Source organism: Leptidea sinapis, chromosome 7 (genome assembly GCF_905404315.1).
Source record: "Leptidea sinapis chromosome 7, ilLepSina1.1, whole genome shotgun sequence".
Taxonomy (NCBI): Eukaryota; Metazoa; Arthropoda; class Insecta; order Lepidoptera; family Pieridae; genus Leptidea; species Leptidea sinapis.
In genome coordinates this window covers 13,608,718-13,621,463 of record NC_066271.1, presented here as the reverse complement: position 1 = coordinate 13,621,463, position 12,746 = coordinate 13,608,718, and the positions used below count along the sequence as shown (strand labels likewise).

Sequence of the window (12,746 nt, the reverse complement as noted above, 5' to 3'; positions counted from 1 at the left end):
ACCCCACACGGGACAGATCTCCAGCGTTCAGAAAAAAATATCTAAAAAAGATAATTCCAAGTGTTCCAATTCCAATAACCCAAAACATGAATTTTTAGGAAAAACATAAGTTTTTTTTACTTTACTTCACGTTCATGTGCACAACGCCTACAAAGTAATGAAATTCGTGGCGTTTTTGGTGTTATCTTATTCCTGATAGACTATACTACTAGAAATACATTAAATAATATAAGTATCTATGATACTTTTTTCAAAAAAAAATAAGAACTTGAGTTTTTAACATGAAATTTGATACCCAAATAATTTTGGCAACTCTCATAATAATAATTCTCAAACGAGAGAGTGTTTCATGTAAAAATAAAAGTATGAAAACGTAAGTGGCCAGCTATTTACAAAGAATGCGCAGTTCATACAGTATACAAAATGGTATAATACATTATTTTATTTAATACCACTACGAAGTTATTTCCATTGAGATGCAAAAAGAGTAAATACAACTAAAAAAGAAAAGATAAGTCTTAATAAATTTTAATAATAATAAAAACATCGGGTGTACATAAATCGAGCTTTATTCAGAACAGGTGTTCAAATTGTCTGCCACCGACTCTAATACACGCTCGATATCTTCTAAAAAGGCTTTACTGAGGTAACGTGCATAGCGTCGTTCATTTATTTTTGAAACGGCTTCTTGAACACGGCTGCGTAAATGCTCCAAATTTGAAATGTTTTCGAGTACACTTTTTCCTTTAGACAGCCCAGTAAAAAGGTCCAGTGGTTTTAAATCCGGAGATTGAAGACAACAACAACGACCAATCCATTTACTTGGATACGTGGCATTTAAATAAGCACGGACGTTTGTACCATAATGTGCAGGGCAGCCATCATTCTGTAGCCAATGGGATTCCCTTACCTCCTCAGGCACTTATTCCATTAAGTTCGGGAGATCATTTTGCAAAAAATTTAAATAACTATGAGAAGATAAATTTCCCGGCAGTTCGAAAGGACCAATGAGTATCCCGTTTAATATACCAGTCCAATAATTTACTTTGAACTGGTATTGCGACCTCTCTTCTCGCATTAAATTTGGATTCGAGAGTTGCCAGCTGTGCAGATTATTCGTATTAAAGTATCCGTCTTTTTTTAAAGTTGATTCTTCACTCCATAGAATTTTTCCAAAGAATTGTAGATCTTCTTCTATTTTTGCAAGCATTTGTCGACAAAAAAACATTCTTGCATTGTAATCTCTCGGTTGCAGAGCTTGGACGCGTCTAATATGGTAAGGATGATATTTATTTATTTGCAGTACACGGTGCACGGTCGTTTTCGGGATTCCAGTACGCCGTGATATTGTTCTTACAGAGGTCGACGGGTCTTGCTGAATTTCGTCAAGTACAATGTCTTGAGTATTGATATTCGCTAGTCTTCTGGAGCTCGTACCACCAATGCCACTGCCAGGTATTCTGCCTTCCGAATAACATCTGTGGACTCTCACGAATACACGGTAATCTGGATGACGTGCATTAGGATATCTTTCTCTATAAAGGGCTGCAGCAGCACTTGCGTTGCTCCTGCACTCACCATAGATGAAGAGCATGTTGGGGTATTCTTGTGCCGTATATTGAATCCGCGGAATTTTGATTCACTGAATCAGTTCAAATACAAACCAAGTCAATGTTTAAGACAAGATAAAATATCATTTTACAATTTTCTGTCTTTAGTCGTATTTAGGGTTTGTACACAAAACTGCGATGCGACGCGATGCGAATTCGCAACGCAGAAAATTACGACACGAATTGCTGCGATGTGATTTCGTGCGGCAAGGCGTCTCCCAGGGTGACCATTCCTTCGACGACCGTTAACCGTACTAAACGTATTTTGAATTGAAAACTAGGTCGTGACATGGATCGTAAAAAGAAGTGTGCACTTTTATTATTGCTTAGGAGATACAGGAAAAAGAAACAAAGAAGATTTTGGGTTCATCCATTTGTTACTATTATGAAAGCCGATGGAAACTATTTTCTTCAAAAATATAAAGCTTTGAAAACCGACGAAAAAAAATTTTTGGAGTATTTTAGAATGAGCATATCTTCATTCGAAGAGCTTTTAAGTTCATTATCACCATATCTTCAGAAACATTCGTACAGAATAATTCCTGTTATGCCTCTGAAAATGATTGGCCTCACTATCCGGTAAGTAAAGTAAAACAATAATTGTTTACATTAGTTTTTATTGAGAAAAGAGTTTTTAAAATATTACAATCCATAAAATTTACGAAAATTCAAAGTATTCTTCAGTTGAAAGTGTGCTTAATATGCTTGAGTTAGAAAAGTCATTACTGGGTGAATCAATTTGATCTGGTATGTTAGATGACTGTGGACGTATCAGTGGCGTTTGTTGAGATGTCGCAAAATGTTGAATTTGATAGCCACCCTGGTAGTTGCTACTCGGATAGTAGTAGCCATGAGGTTGATGCAATTCTGTTAAAATTTGAAGAACTCTGCTCTTAAAGATTAGTGTTTTATTGTCATCTAATCTTTCAAATGATGGTAGAATACCTTTAAAAAAAGATATGTGTCTATTCTCAGGTTCCTTTAAAATCTTTACAATATCATCTTCAAATTTATTATTAACCATCTTTCTTTTTGGTGGTTGCCTTTGGTAACGTGTTTTAGATATACCTTCTTCATTATCTTGCTCATTTTCGGACTCATTTATACTACTAGTGGTCTCATTTTGCAAATTTTTCCTCAGAAATTGTAATTGTTTGTACAGATGGTATTCTTTTATATTTTTGGATCCAGACCCTGACCTACATGCATCTTTGAGTTTCTTTTCATATTTATTAAAGGTATCCTTAATCCCCCTCCATCTTTGTATTACTGAATTACCTACAAAAAAAAATAATAGATAATATTTAATTTATTTATTAATCTTTATTATTCATCAAATACCAATTGTACAGAACAATAGGCGAACTTAACGCTAGAAGCGTTGTCTACCAATTAATTAAATTAAAATAATTTATGTGTGTTTATGTCGTTTTAGGTTAGTGTTCTTTACTTTTCAAGTTTGTAATATAAATTAATCCTTTTTTTCTATTTATGTTACAGATTCCTAGCGACCGGAAATGAAATCAGAAATATACATTTAGATTATTATCGAGGATTAAGTACAGTTGCTAAGATAATACGAGTAGTTTGTAATGCAATATGGAAATTGTGTTTAAATGCAAACATACCAAAAATAACACAACAGCTGTTTGAAGAAATAGCTGCGGACATTGACAAAAAAGCCAACTTCCCTAACTGTATTGGAGCCGTTGATGGGAAACATATTCGTATTCATAGTCCCCCTAAAAGTGGATCACTTTTTTTAATTACAAGGGCTACAATTCAATAGTTTTGTTGGCTATTGTGGACTTGAAGTACAGATACATCTATGTGGACATAGGAGCATATGGAAAGGAAAGTGACTCCACTATTTTCCACAACACGAAACTGTACGACTTACTTATGAGAGGTGATTTGCCTACACCAACATCAAGGCCGTTACCGGGCTTTCAAGAACCGGTTCCATTTGTTTTTGTCGGAGACGAAGCTTTTTCTATTTCGAATAATGTCATGCGTCCTTATTCTGGCAAGCATTTGTCTGTTAAACAAATAGTATTCAACTACCGTTTGAGCAGGGCAAGAAGATATGTCGAGTGTACTGTCGGCATACTGGCCAATAAGTGGCGAATATTTCACCGGCCCATTAACGTTTCATATGATTTTGCAAAAGATATTGTTAAGGCTTGTTGCATACTACATAACTTTGTAATTAACCGTGATGAATTAGACACCCCTATTGAAATGATCATAGATTATTCCGAACTACAACCACTTCAACAAGGGTTGAATGTAGGTAGTCAGGTGGTAAGTGCAAATATAATTAGAAACGAATATTCGGATTACTTTACAAGTGAAGTTGGAGCATTAAACTGGCAACTACAAAAAATTTAAGAATTTAAAACGCGACTTGCATTGTTGCTCGCGTTCTTGGTAATAAGTCAATACAACAGGTACAAAAGGATCACATCGTAAAACATTAAAGTAACTCGCTGTCGACGCCTAAACATTTGTAAACAATTTAAAGAATATTTTTTGTGCTTATATGAATAAAATGTTTGATTTATAGGTAGTTTTAGTAAAAAGTAAAAAGAAGTTATACTTAATAAATGTATTTGTGTACTTACCAAGTTTAGTATTTTCATTGTTTTCTTTTTCCTCGAAATTTGGAAATAAACTTTTACACACGTCCTTCCAAGCATCTTGTTTGTTGAATTTGTTTTTATAATCTTCATTACTAGTGTCCCAAAGAACAGGGCGCTCTGTCATTTTCAAAGTACACGTCATGCCCACACGCTGTCCCTGAGCGAACTAAAATGACGTCAACAAGTGTGACGCAACATCGCAGGAATGCGCGATGCGAATCAATTCGCAAGTTCTTGCGATGCGTAGAGGGAGCTCGCAGATTTTTGCGATGCGACGTCGCATCGCAGTTTTGTGTACAAGCCCTTACTCTTTTTGCAACTCAATAGCAATAACTTCGTAGTTAGTGGTATTACATAAAATGATGTATTATACTATTTTGTAAACTGTCTGACCTGCGCATTTTTTTTAAATAGCTGGCCACTTACGTTTTCATACTTTTTGAAGTGAAACTTCTTTAGAATCGTTGTGATTTCAAACTGGTTGCAACGGAAAAAACGCCAGGTAAGAGACACAAATACAAAAATATGAAGGATGAAGCCGGCAAAGAATGAGACAGAAATATGCATGCTATTGAAGTGGAAACTTCTTTATCATCATTGTGATTTGAAAGTCGATGAAACGAAAAAGCGACAGTAAAAAGAGCAGTCACATCAATTCACAATATGATCTAATAACATGTGAGATAACAACTTCCACACAGTAGTCAACAATGCCATACAACAATTTGTACCCCACGTAACTCTCACTGCTATAAATAAATATCCCGTTTAGTATAGTCGTGAATTAATAAAACTCACTAAAGAAAAAGCTAAAGCACATTTTTATTGGAAAAAATATAACAATAAACTAGAATATGAAACTTTTTCCTATTTAAGAGCAAAAGTTAAATCGCTGCAACGTAGCGACTATAAATCATTTATAACAACATCAGAAAATAATATAAAGACATGCCCCAAAAGTCTCTGGTCTTACGTTAAATCCAAAAGAAAAAATAACAGTAACTACCCTAAGGTGATGTTCGATGGAAATGATGAACTTTACTCGGAAAAGGAAATATGCTCCGCATTTAACAATTTTTTCTCTAGAAATTTTAATAGTTCATCTAACGATCAATCATTGCCTGGAAATATTGTTGCTCACGATCCACTACACACTATTCATACGAATGAAAATTTTATAATGAAACTACTCAAAAACATTGATACTACTAAAGGAGCCGGTAGTGATGGAATACCAGCGTTATTTTTCGCCATGTGTGCGAATTGTATTGCGCAGCCTATTTCAGGTCTGTTCAACCGATGTTTTCGTGAGGGTTACTTCCCGAAAATTTGGAAAACGGCCCATATAGTACCTATTCACAAAAAGAGCACGAAGACATCCATTGAGAACTATCGCCCGATGGAAAAAATAGCTCATCAATATTTTTATCGAACGTTGTATTGCAATATACCTGCACAACAACATGGATTTATAAAAGGTCGATCCACTAACACTAACCTAGCCATCTCCACTAACGACATATTGAAGGGTATGCATGGTGGCTCGCAGGTAGACGTGATCTACACGGACTTTGAGAAAGCCTTCGACCGAGTAGACCACACCATCCTGCTACGAAAGTTACAGGAGCTAGGTATTTGCGGTGATCTCTTGAGATGGACCGAATCTTACCTGCGCAATCGCTGCCAGGCAGTAGTAGTAGGTGGGCATCGTTCAGATTACACAGACAACCCTTCCGGCGTACCACAAGGCTCGGCGCTCTCACCTTTGTTATATGCCGCATACTTGTATGATGTAGGAAAATGTTTTCAATACGCAAAATTTCTCATGTACGCAGACGACACAAAAATCTATTTACGTATTAATAATCCAACTGACTGTCTTAAACTCCAAACTGACCTAAATAATTTGAACAATTACTATAAGACTAATAAAATAAAAATTAATGTAAACAAATGCAAGTTTATTACTTTCACCAGAAAGAAAAGCACCATCAACTTCAATTATAATATAGATAGCACGATCATTCAGCAAACTAACCTAATCCATGACCTAGGAGTTTTAACGGACACTAAAATGACATTCATTGAACACCTATCAGAAATAGTCACCAGGTCATACAAAAATTTGGGATTTATTCTGCGCGTCAGTAAACCTTTCTCAGACATAAAATGTATTAAAATACTATATTATGCTTACGTAAGAAGTATTCTTGAATATTGCAGCAATATATGGAACCCACAATACATAAACACATGTCCAAGAAATTGAAAACATACAAGCAAAATTTTTAAAACATATCAACAATCGCGCACGACACAATTATGTGGACTACCCCGAATCTTGCAGGTTTCACAATATGATGTCACTTGAGGACAGGCGCAAGGTTCTGGATCTCTCTTTCCTTCATAATGTTGCGTAGCAACCCTTCGAAGTATATGACGAGAGTTGTCAAACTTCAAGACATTGTTAATTTCAACAGATCCGTCAGCAATACTCGTAGCTCAGCGGAAAAGTGTTTACTTTAGACGCTGTAGACCCGGGTTCGATACACCTACCAGTGTATGGATTTTTTTGGGTTTTGTAAAGTTAAAGGAATTTTCTAGTAAGTTCAGGATCAAATCGAACAGAAAAAAAAGGGATGGAAAATGTGTAAGCAGGATAAAAATTTAAAAAGTTAAAAGAATTTTCTAGTACAATTTAAATTTAAAGATGGAATGGGAGAATCATTTTGAAAATAGAACGGATCCGGGGGTATATAAGCCGTACTAAGCGTGGCCTACGGCAGTTCTAGTTCTGACTCGAAAGTGTAAAGAAGAAGAAGAAGAAGAAGAAGAAAAGAAGAAGCAGTGAAAAGTGGAAGTCAAGAAGAAGAAGATAGAAGAGACTTATTGTTCGGTGCGGTGTGACGCGTTGAAGGTACCGCCGCCCACAAGAGGAAGAGCGGCAGACCGGCGAAGCGCAAATTCAGAAAAAGTGAACGCAAATAAAGACTCGTTCCTATAAGCGGAGTATTATTTCCAATCCCTGACCCACTCCCGTGTCAATTGGTGTCAGAAGTGGGATTGGAAAGATGCCATTAGTGCCCAGGAACGAGAAGGGAGTGACCACGCGAGCGGGAGCAGCTGCAGCGGCAGAGGACGAAACATCCGGCTCTGGACTCAGTGCGACCGTGTCAGCACCGCAGGCTCCTGCCGTAGAGATCAGCGCGCTCATGCAGCAGATGGCCGCCATGATGCAAGAGGCAGCGCGCCGACAGGAGGAGCAGCTGCGAGCCTTGCAAGAGGATCAAGCACGCTGAAAGGAGGAGCAAGCGCGCCGACAGGAAGAGCAAGCGCGCCGACAGGAGGAGCAGCTGCGGGGCTTGAACGACGAGCAAGCGCGCCGACAGGAGGAGCAAGCGTGCCGACAAGAGGAGCAGCTGCGAGGCCTGCATGAAGGCCTCTCCAAAGACATTTTATCCGTTGTGCAGAAACACTCCACCCGTATTGACGCTGTGGAAAAAGAGATCGCCCGGATTGACAGTGTGGAAAAGAAGATGGACAAAGTTGAAGAGAACTTTCAACGGAAGATGGGAGAGATGGAAGTTACTATTAATCAGCTCAGTGGGAGGGTCGTGTGTCCTTCAGCCAACACAAGAGTTTCCTGCGGAACCACATCGAGCAGAAATTTAAAAGTACCTCCCTACGACGGCAAGTCTTCCTGGGCTGCCTTTAAGCTACAATTGGAGACGGTCAGAAGAGCCTGCGGTTGGAGTGACCAAGAAGCGCACTCTGCTCTCACACTAGCGCTCCGTGACGAAGCACTCTCCGTATTGGAAGCACTCGGCGCTGGGAAGGAGGAAGTGACCTACACAGACCTTATTGATGCGTTGGAGGCACGCTATGGTGATAAACACCTCGAACATGTGTACCGTGCGCAACTTAAGGACCGCAGTCAAAGGGCCAGCGAAACTCTTCAGCAGTGGTCCGTGGAAGCCGAGAAACTAGTGCGTAAAGCATATCTGTCGTCGCCAGCTACAATAGAAGAAATGTTGCTCCAAGTTTTCATCGATGGAATACGGGACGCCGAACTTAGAGCAGCCGTACGATTGATACCAGCTTGAAGAAAGCGGTGGCACATGCGTTGGAAGTGGAAGCGGTTCGCCACGATTCTCAGGCGTTGAGACTCCGCAAAATTGTACCAGCAGATTCCAGCCGAAGGCAAGCATATAACCCAGCATGCTATGGTTGTGGGGAGCGAGGACACATTAGAAGCACTTGCCCCAGGCATGAGAGCATAACGCAAGGTAGGAAGGATGCGACGGTCTCAACATCACCGCTGGAGCAGCAGGAAAGGGCCAGGGCAGTGGGGTGGGCGCTGGCCGGTAGAAGCAAAGCCCCGAGGATCTTCGTTAAGCAGACATGTGACGGAAACACTTTAGTTATAGAAGGAATGATAAATGGAAAATCTTGCCGTTTCACTTTGGATACGGGAGCCTCACGTACAGTCGTTAGCCAAAGAAGACTAGAGAGCATCGGAAGACGACACATGCGAGAAAATGTAAACTTAACACTCACAACAGTTACCGGCCAGCGCATACCAGTCCAGGGACAGAAGATCGTGGCCATGAAAATCGGGGATACGTTGTACTGGCAAAAAGTGGTAATCGCGGATATCACAGATGACTGCATCATTGGGTTGGATTTTCTTCGAAATCATCAGTGTATCATTGACATGAAACATGGTGTATTGAAGCATGGAGGTGAAGAAATTCCAATAAAAGGTGGAACTGTTGGGAAAGTGTTGTGTTTAAAAGATACTACTTTAAATCCGAGATCGCAGACCCTAGTCCCAGTAGTCCTGCCAAGGGATGACGGAGGAAGACCTTGTAAATGCGCTATAATAGAAAGGGAGACATCGGACACGACATGGATCCCAGCCAGGACTGTTGTGGGTAACTCCCAGATTGCGATGGTTCCCGTGTTTAATCCTCATGAGGACAAGCAAATCATTAGGAAGGGAACAGTGATCGGAGCTTGTGAGGAGACAGCTTGGTTAAGAAAGTGTGAAGAAGGGAGGAAGACCGTAGCTGCAAACCAGGATGTGAACATACAGAAACTTCTGGATAGCTGTAAGGACAATCTTACCAAGCTACAGTTAATAAAAGCGAGAAATTTCCTGCTACGCTACTCCGGGATTTTCTCAAAGAACGACGGGGACATCGGAAGAACTGGTTTGGTGAAACACAAGATCGACACAGGAGACACTGTTCCGATACGGCAAAGACCAAGACGTATTCCGTTTGCACGCGAACAAGAAGTGGAAGACATGATTCGGGATATGAAAGAAAATGGTGTGATAGAACCGCCGTCGAGTCCATGGTGTTCTCCAGTGGTTCTGGTGAAGAAGAAGGATGGATCAACTAGATTTTGTGTGGACTATCGGCGTCTGAATGATGTTACTAAGAAGGACAGTTATCCATTGCCAAGAATCGATGACTAGATTCACTTTGTGGCATGACGTGGTTCTCTACTCTGGATTTGAAAAGTGGCTACTGGCAAGTAGATCTGGACCCTAAAGACAAGGAGAAGACGGCTTTTTCAACCGGAAAAGGATTATGGCAGTTCAAAACAATGCCCTTCGGATTATGCAACGCCCCAGCTACTTTCGAAAGGTTGATGGAGTATGTGCTGGCAGGTATATTGGGAGAAACCTGCCTTGTCTACTTGGATGACATAATCATTATGGGACGATGATTTGAAGATCATCTTAAGAAGCTCGAAAAAGTCTTCGCAAAACTGCAGGGTGCCAACTTGAAGTTGAGTCCAAAGAAATGTTCCTTCTTCCAACGTCAGGTGAATTACTTGGGGCACGTTATCTCGGAGCAAGGCGTTGCGACGGATCCTGCCAAGATAAGTGCTGTCAAGGACTGGCCGACGCCGACAGAAAAGACACATGTGAGAGCATTCCTTGGACTATGCTCTTATTATCGACGCTTTGTGAAAGGGTTTTCCGATGTTGCTAAGCCGTTACATCTACTGACTGAGGAGAAAAGAGCCTTTTCCTGGTATGAAGACTGCGAACAAGCTTTCTTAGAGTTGAAGAAACGACTATGTGAATCACCTATCCTCGGATATCCTGACACAGAGGGAAGATTCATAGTAGATACTGATGCTAGCAATTCTGGAATTGGTGGAGTGTTATCTCAGAAGAGGGGAGATCAAGAAGTTGTAATTGCATACTTTAGCAAATCTTTATCGAAGCCGGAGAGAAACTACTGTGTAACTCGTAGGGAGTTACTTGCCGTGGTGAAGACATTACAACATTTTAAAAAGTACTTGTTGGGTCGCAAATTCCTCGTAAGGACTGATCATGCCGCCTTGAAGTGGTTACTAGAATTCAAGAATCCGGAAGGACAAGTGGCTAGATGGATTGAGCAACTTCAAGAGTATGACTTTGAAATCGAACATCGAGGAGGAAAAACTCATGGAAACGCAGATGCTTTATCTAGAAGACCTTGTCCGACGGAATGCAAACATTGCATTCGTCAGGAGGAGAAAGAAAATCCAATAATCCGACTGATCAGAACAGATTCGATCGATGGGAACTGGAGCAACGATGCAATGAGGAGAGCTCAGGAAAATGATAAGGATCTTCAACCATTTTTACATTGGCTAGCAAGTGGATCACTTAAACCAAAATGGTCTGAAGTGGCTAGACACAGTACGGCTACCAAGAGTCTCTGGGCACAATGGAATAGTTTGGTGATGCATGACGGGTTGCTCTGCCGGAAATGGGAAACCCCGCAAGGAAAGGATTGCCATCTGCAACTGGTCGTTCCCAAGGTGAACGAGATCCTGAGAGCTTATCACGATGGTTCTTCAGGTGGACATTTGGGAATAAGAAGAACTCTCATAAAAATTAAAGAACGATTTTACTGGTTGCATTGCCGTGATGATGTGGAAGACTGGTGCCGTAAATGCAAGAGTTGTGCATCTGTCAAAGGACCTCAAACCCGGAGCTGAGGAGCTATGAAGTTGTATAATGTTGGGGCTCCGTGGGAGAGAGTAGGTCTGGATACAGCCGGACCGTTTCCAATCACCAAAGCTGGAAGCCGTTACATAGTGGTGGTGATGGATTATTTCACGAAGTGGCCGGAAGCATTTGCTCTACCGAATCAAGAAGCAGTTACCGTTGCGACGAAGCTGGTGAATGAAGTTTTCTGCAGATTCGGTGTGCCTTTGGAGTTGCACAGTGACCAAAGGCGGAACTTCGAGTCACAAGTATTTCAAGAAGTTTGCTAGATCTTGGGAATCCATAAGACCAGAACTACGCCATATCATCCACAGTCGGACGGGATGGTGGAGAGGTTTAAACAAACACTGGAGCGACATCTGGCAAAAGTAGTGGACAGTCAACAGGATAACTGGGATGAGTACATTCCACTGTTTCTTATGTCGTATAGAAGCGCAATACACGAGACAACAACGGTGACTCCTGCGTACGCCAATTTTGGAAGGGAATTGAAATTGCCAGCTGATTTACTCTCAGGCTGTCAACCGGATACTCCGAAAAGTATAACAGAATATGTGGATGAGTTACTGAAAAAGATGGTTGACATCTACGAGGAAATTAGAACAACTAGGCTTAAGGCAAGTGAACGGATGAAGACCCGCTACGATCGAAGAGCTAATATTCCTAGTTTTGAATAGGGAACCCTGATTTGGTTACACAATCCTGTAAGGCGAAAGGGGAAGTCTCCGAAGCTCCAACCAAGTTGGCAGGGACCATATAAAGTAATCACAAGGATAAATGATGTGACTCTCAGGATCCAGCGTACCCCTCGAAGTCCCCCGAAAATCGTACATGTCGATCGGGTGGCTAAGTACTACGGAAGCAACGATGATCGGGACGATCATGTCTTGGGAGGGGGCAGTGTTGCGTAGCAACCCTTCGAAGTATATGACGAGAGTTGTCAAACTTCAAGACATTGTTAATTTCAACAGCTCCGTCAGCAATACTCGTAGCTCAGCGGAAAAGTGTACTTTAGACGCTGTAGACCCGGGTTCGATACACCTACCAGTGTATGGATTTTTTTGGGTTTTGTAAAGTTAAAGGAAATTTCTAGTAAGTTCAGGATCAAATCGAACAGAAAATAAAGGATGGAAAATGTGTAAGCAGGATAAAAATTTAAAAAGTTAAAAGAATTTTCTAGTACAATTTAAATTTAAAGATGGAATGGGAGAATCATTTTGAAAATAGAACGGATCCGGGGGTATATAAGCCGTACTAAGCATGGCCTACGGCAGTTCTAGTTCTGACTCGAAAGTGTAAAGAAGAAGAAGAAGAAGAAAAGAAGAAGCAGTGAAAAGTGGAAGTGTTCCAAGAAGAAGAAGATAGAAGAGACTTAGTGTTCGGTGCGGTGTGACGCGTTGAAGGTACCGCCGCCCACAAGAGGAAGAGCGGCAGACCGGCGAAGTGCAAGTTCAGAAAAAGTGAACGCAAATAAAGACT

General features: G+C 40.7%; 1 protein-coding gene across 1 annotated transcript; it reads right to left on the bottom strand.

Moving 5' to 3' along the window:
- Positions 1-2,235: 2,235 nt before the first annotated feature.
- LOC126965325 (uncharacterized) lies at positions 2,236-4,404 on the bottom strand. Its single transcript, XM_050808867.1, has 2 exons — positions 4,235-4,404; positions 2,236-2,888 (listed from the first exon to the last, which is right to left on the bottom strand). The coding sequence occupies exons 1-2, from the start codon at positions 4,392-4,394 to the stop codon at positions 2,269-2,271; spliced, it is 780 nt and encodes a 259-aa protein (XP_050664824.1). The 5' UTR covers positions 4,395-4,404; the 3' UTR covers positions 2,236-2,268.
- Positions 4,405-12,746: the final 8,342 nt, after the last annotated feature.

Excerpts from the sequence above, each read along its gene's own strand:
- LOC126965325 (XM_050808867.1), bottom strand. The coding sequence starts at position 4,394 with ATGACGTGTACTTTGAAAATGACAGAGCGCCCTGTTCTTTGGGACACT. Across the intron at positions 2,889-4,234 it reads CAATGAAAATACTAAACTTG|GTAATTCAGTAATACAAAGA; the intron begins GTAAGTACACAA and ends TTTTTTTTGTAG.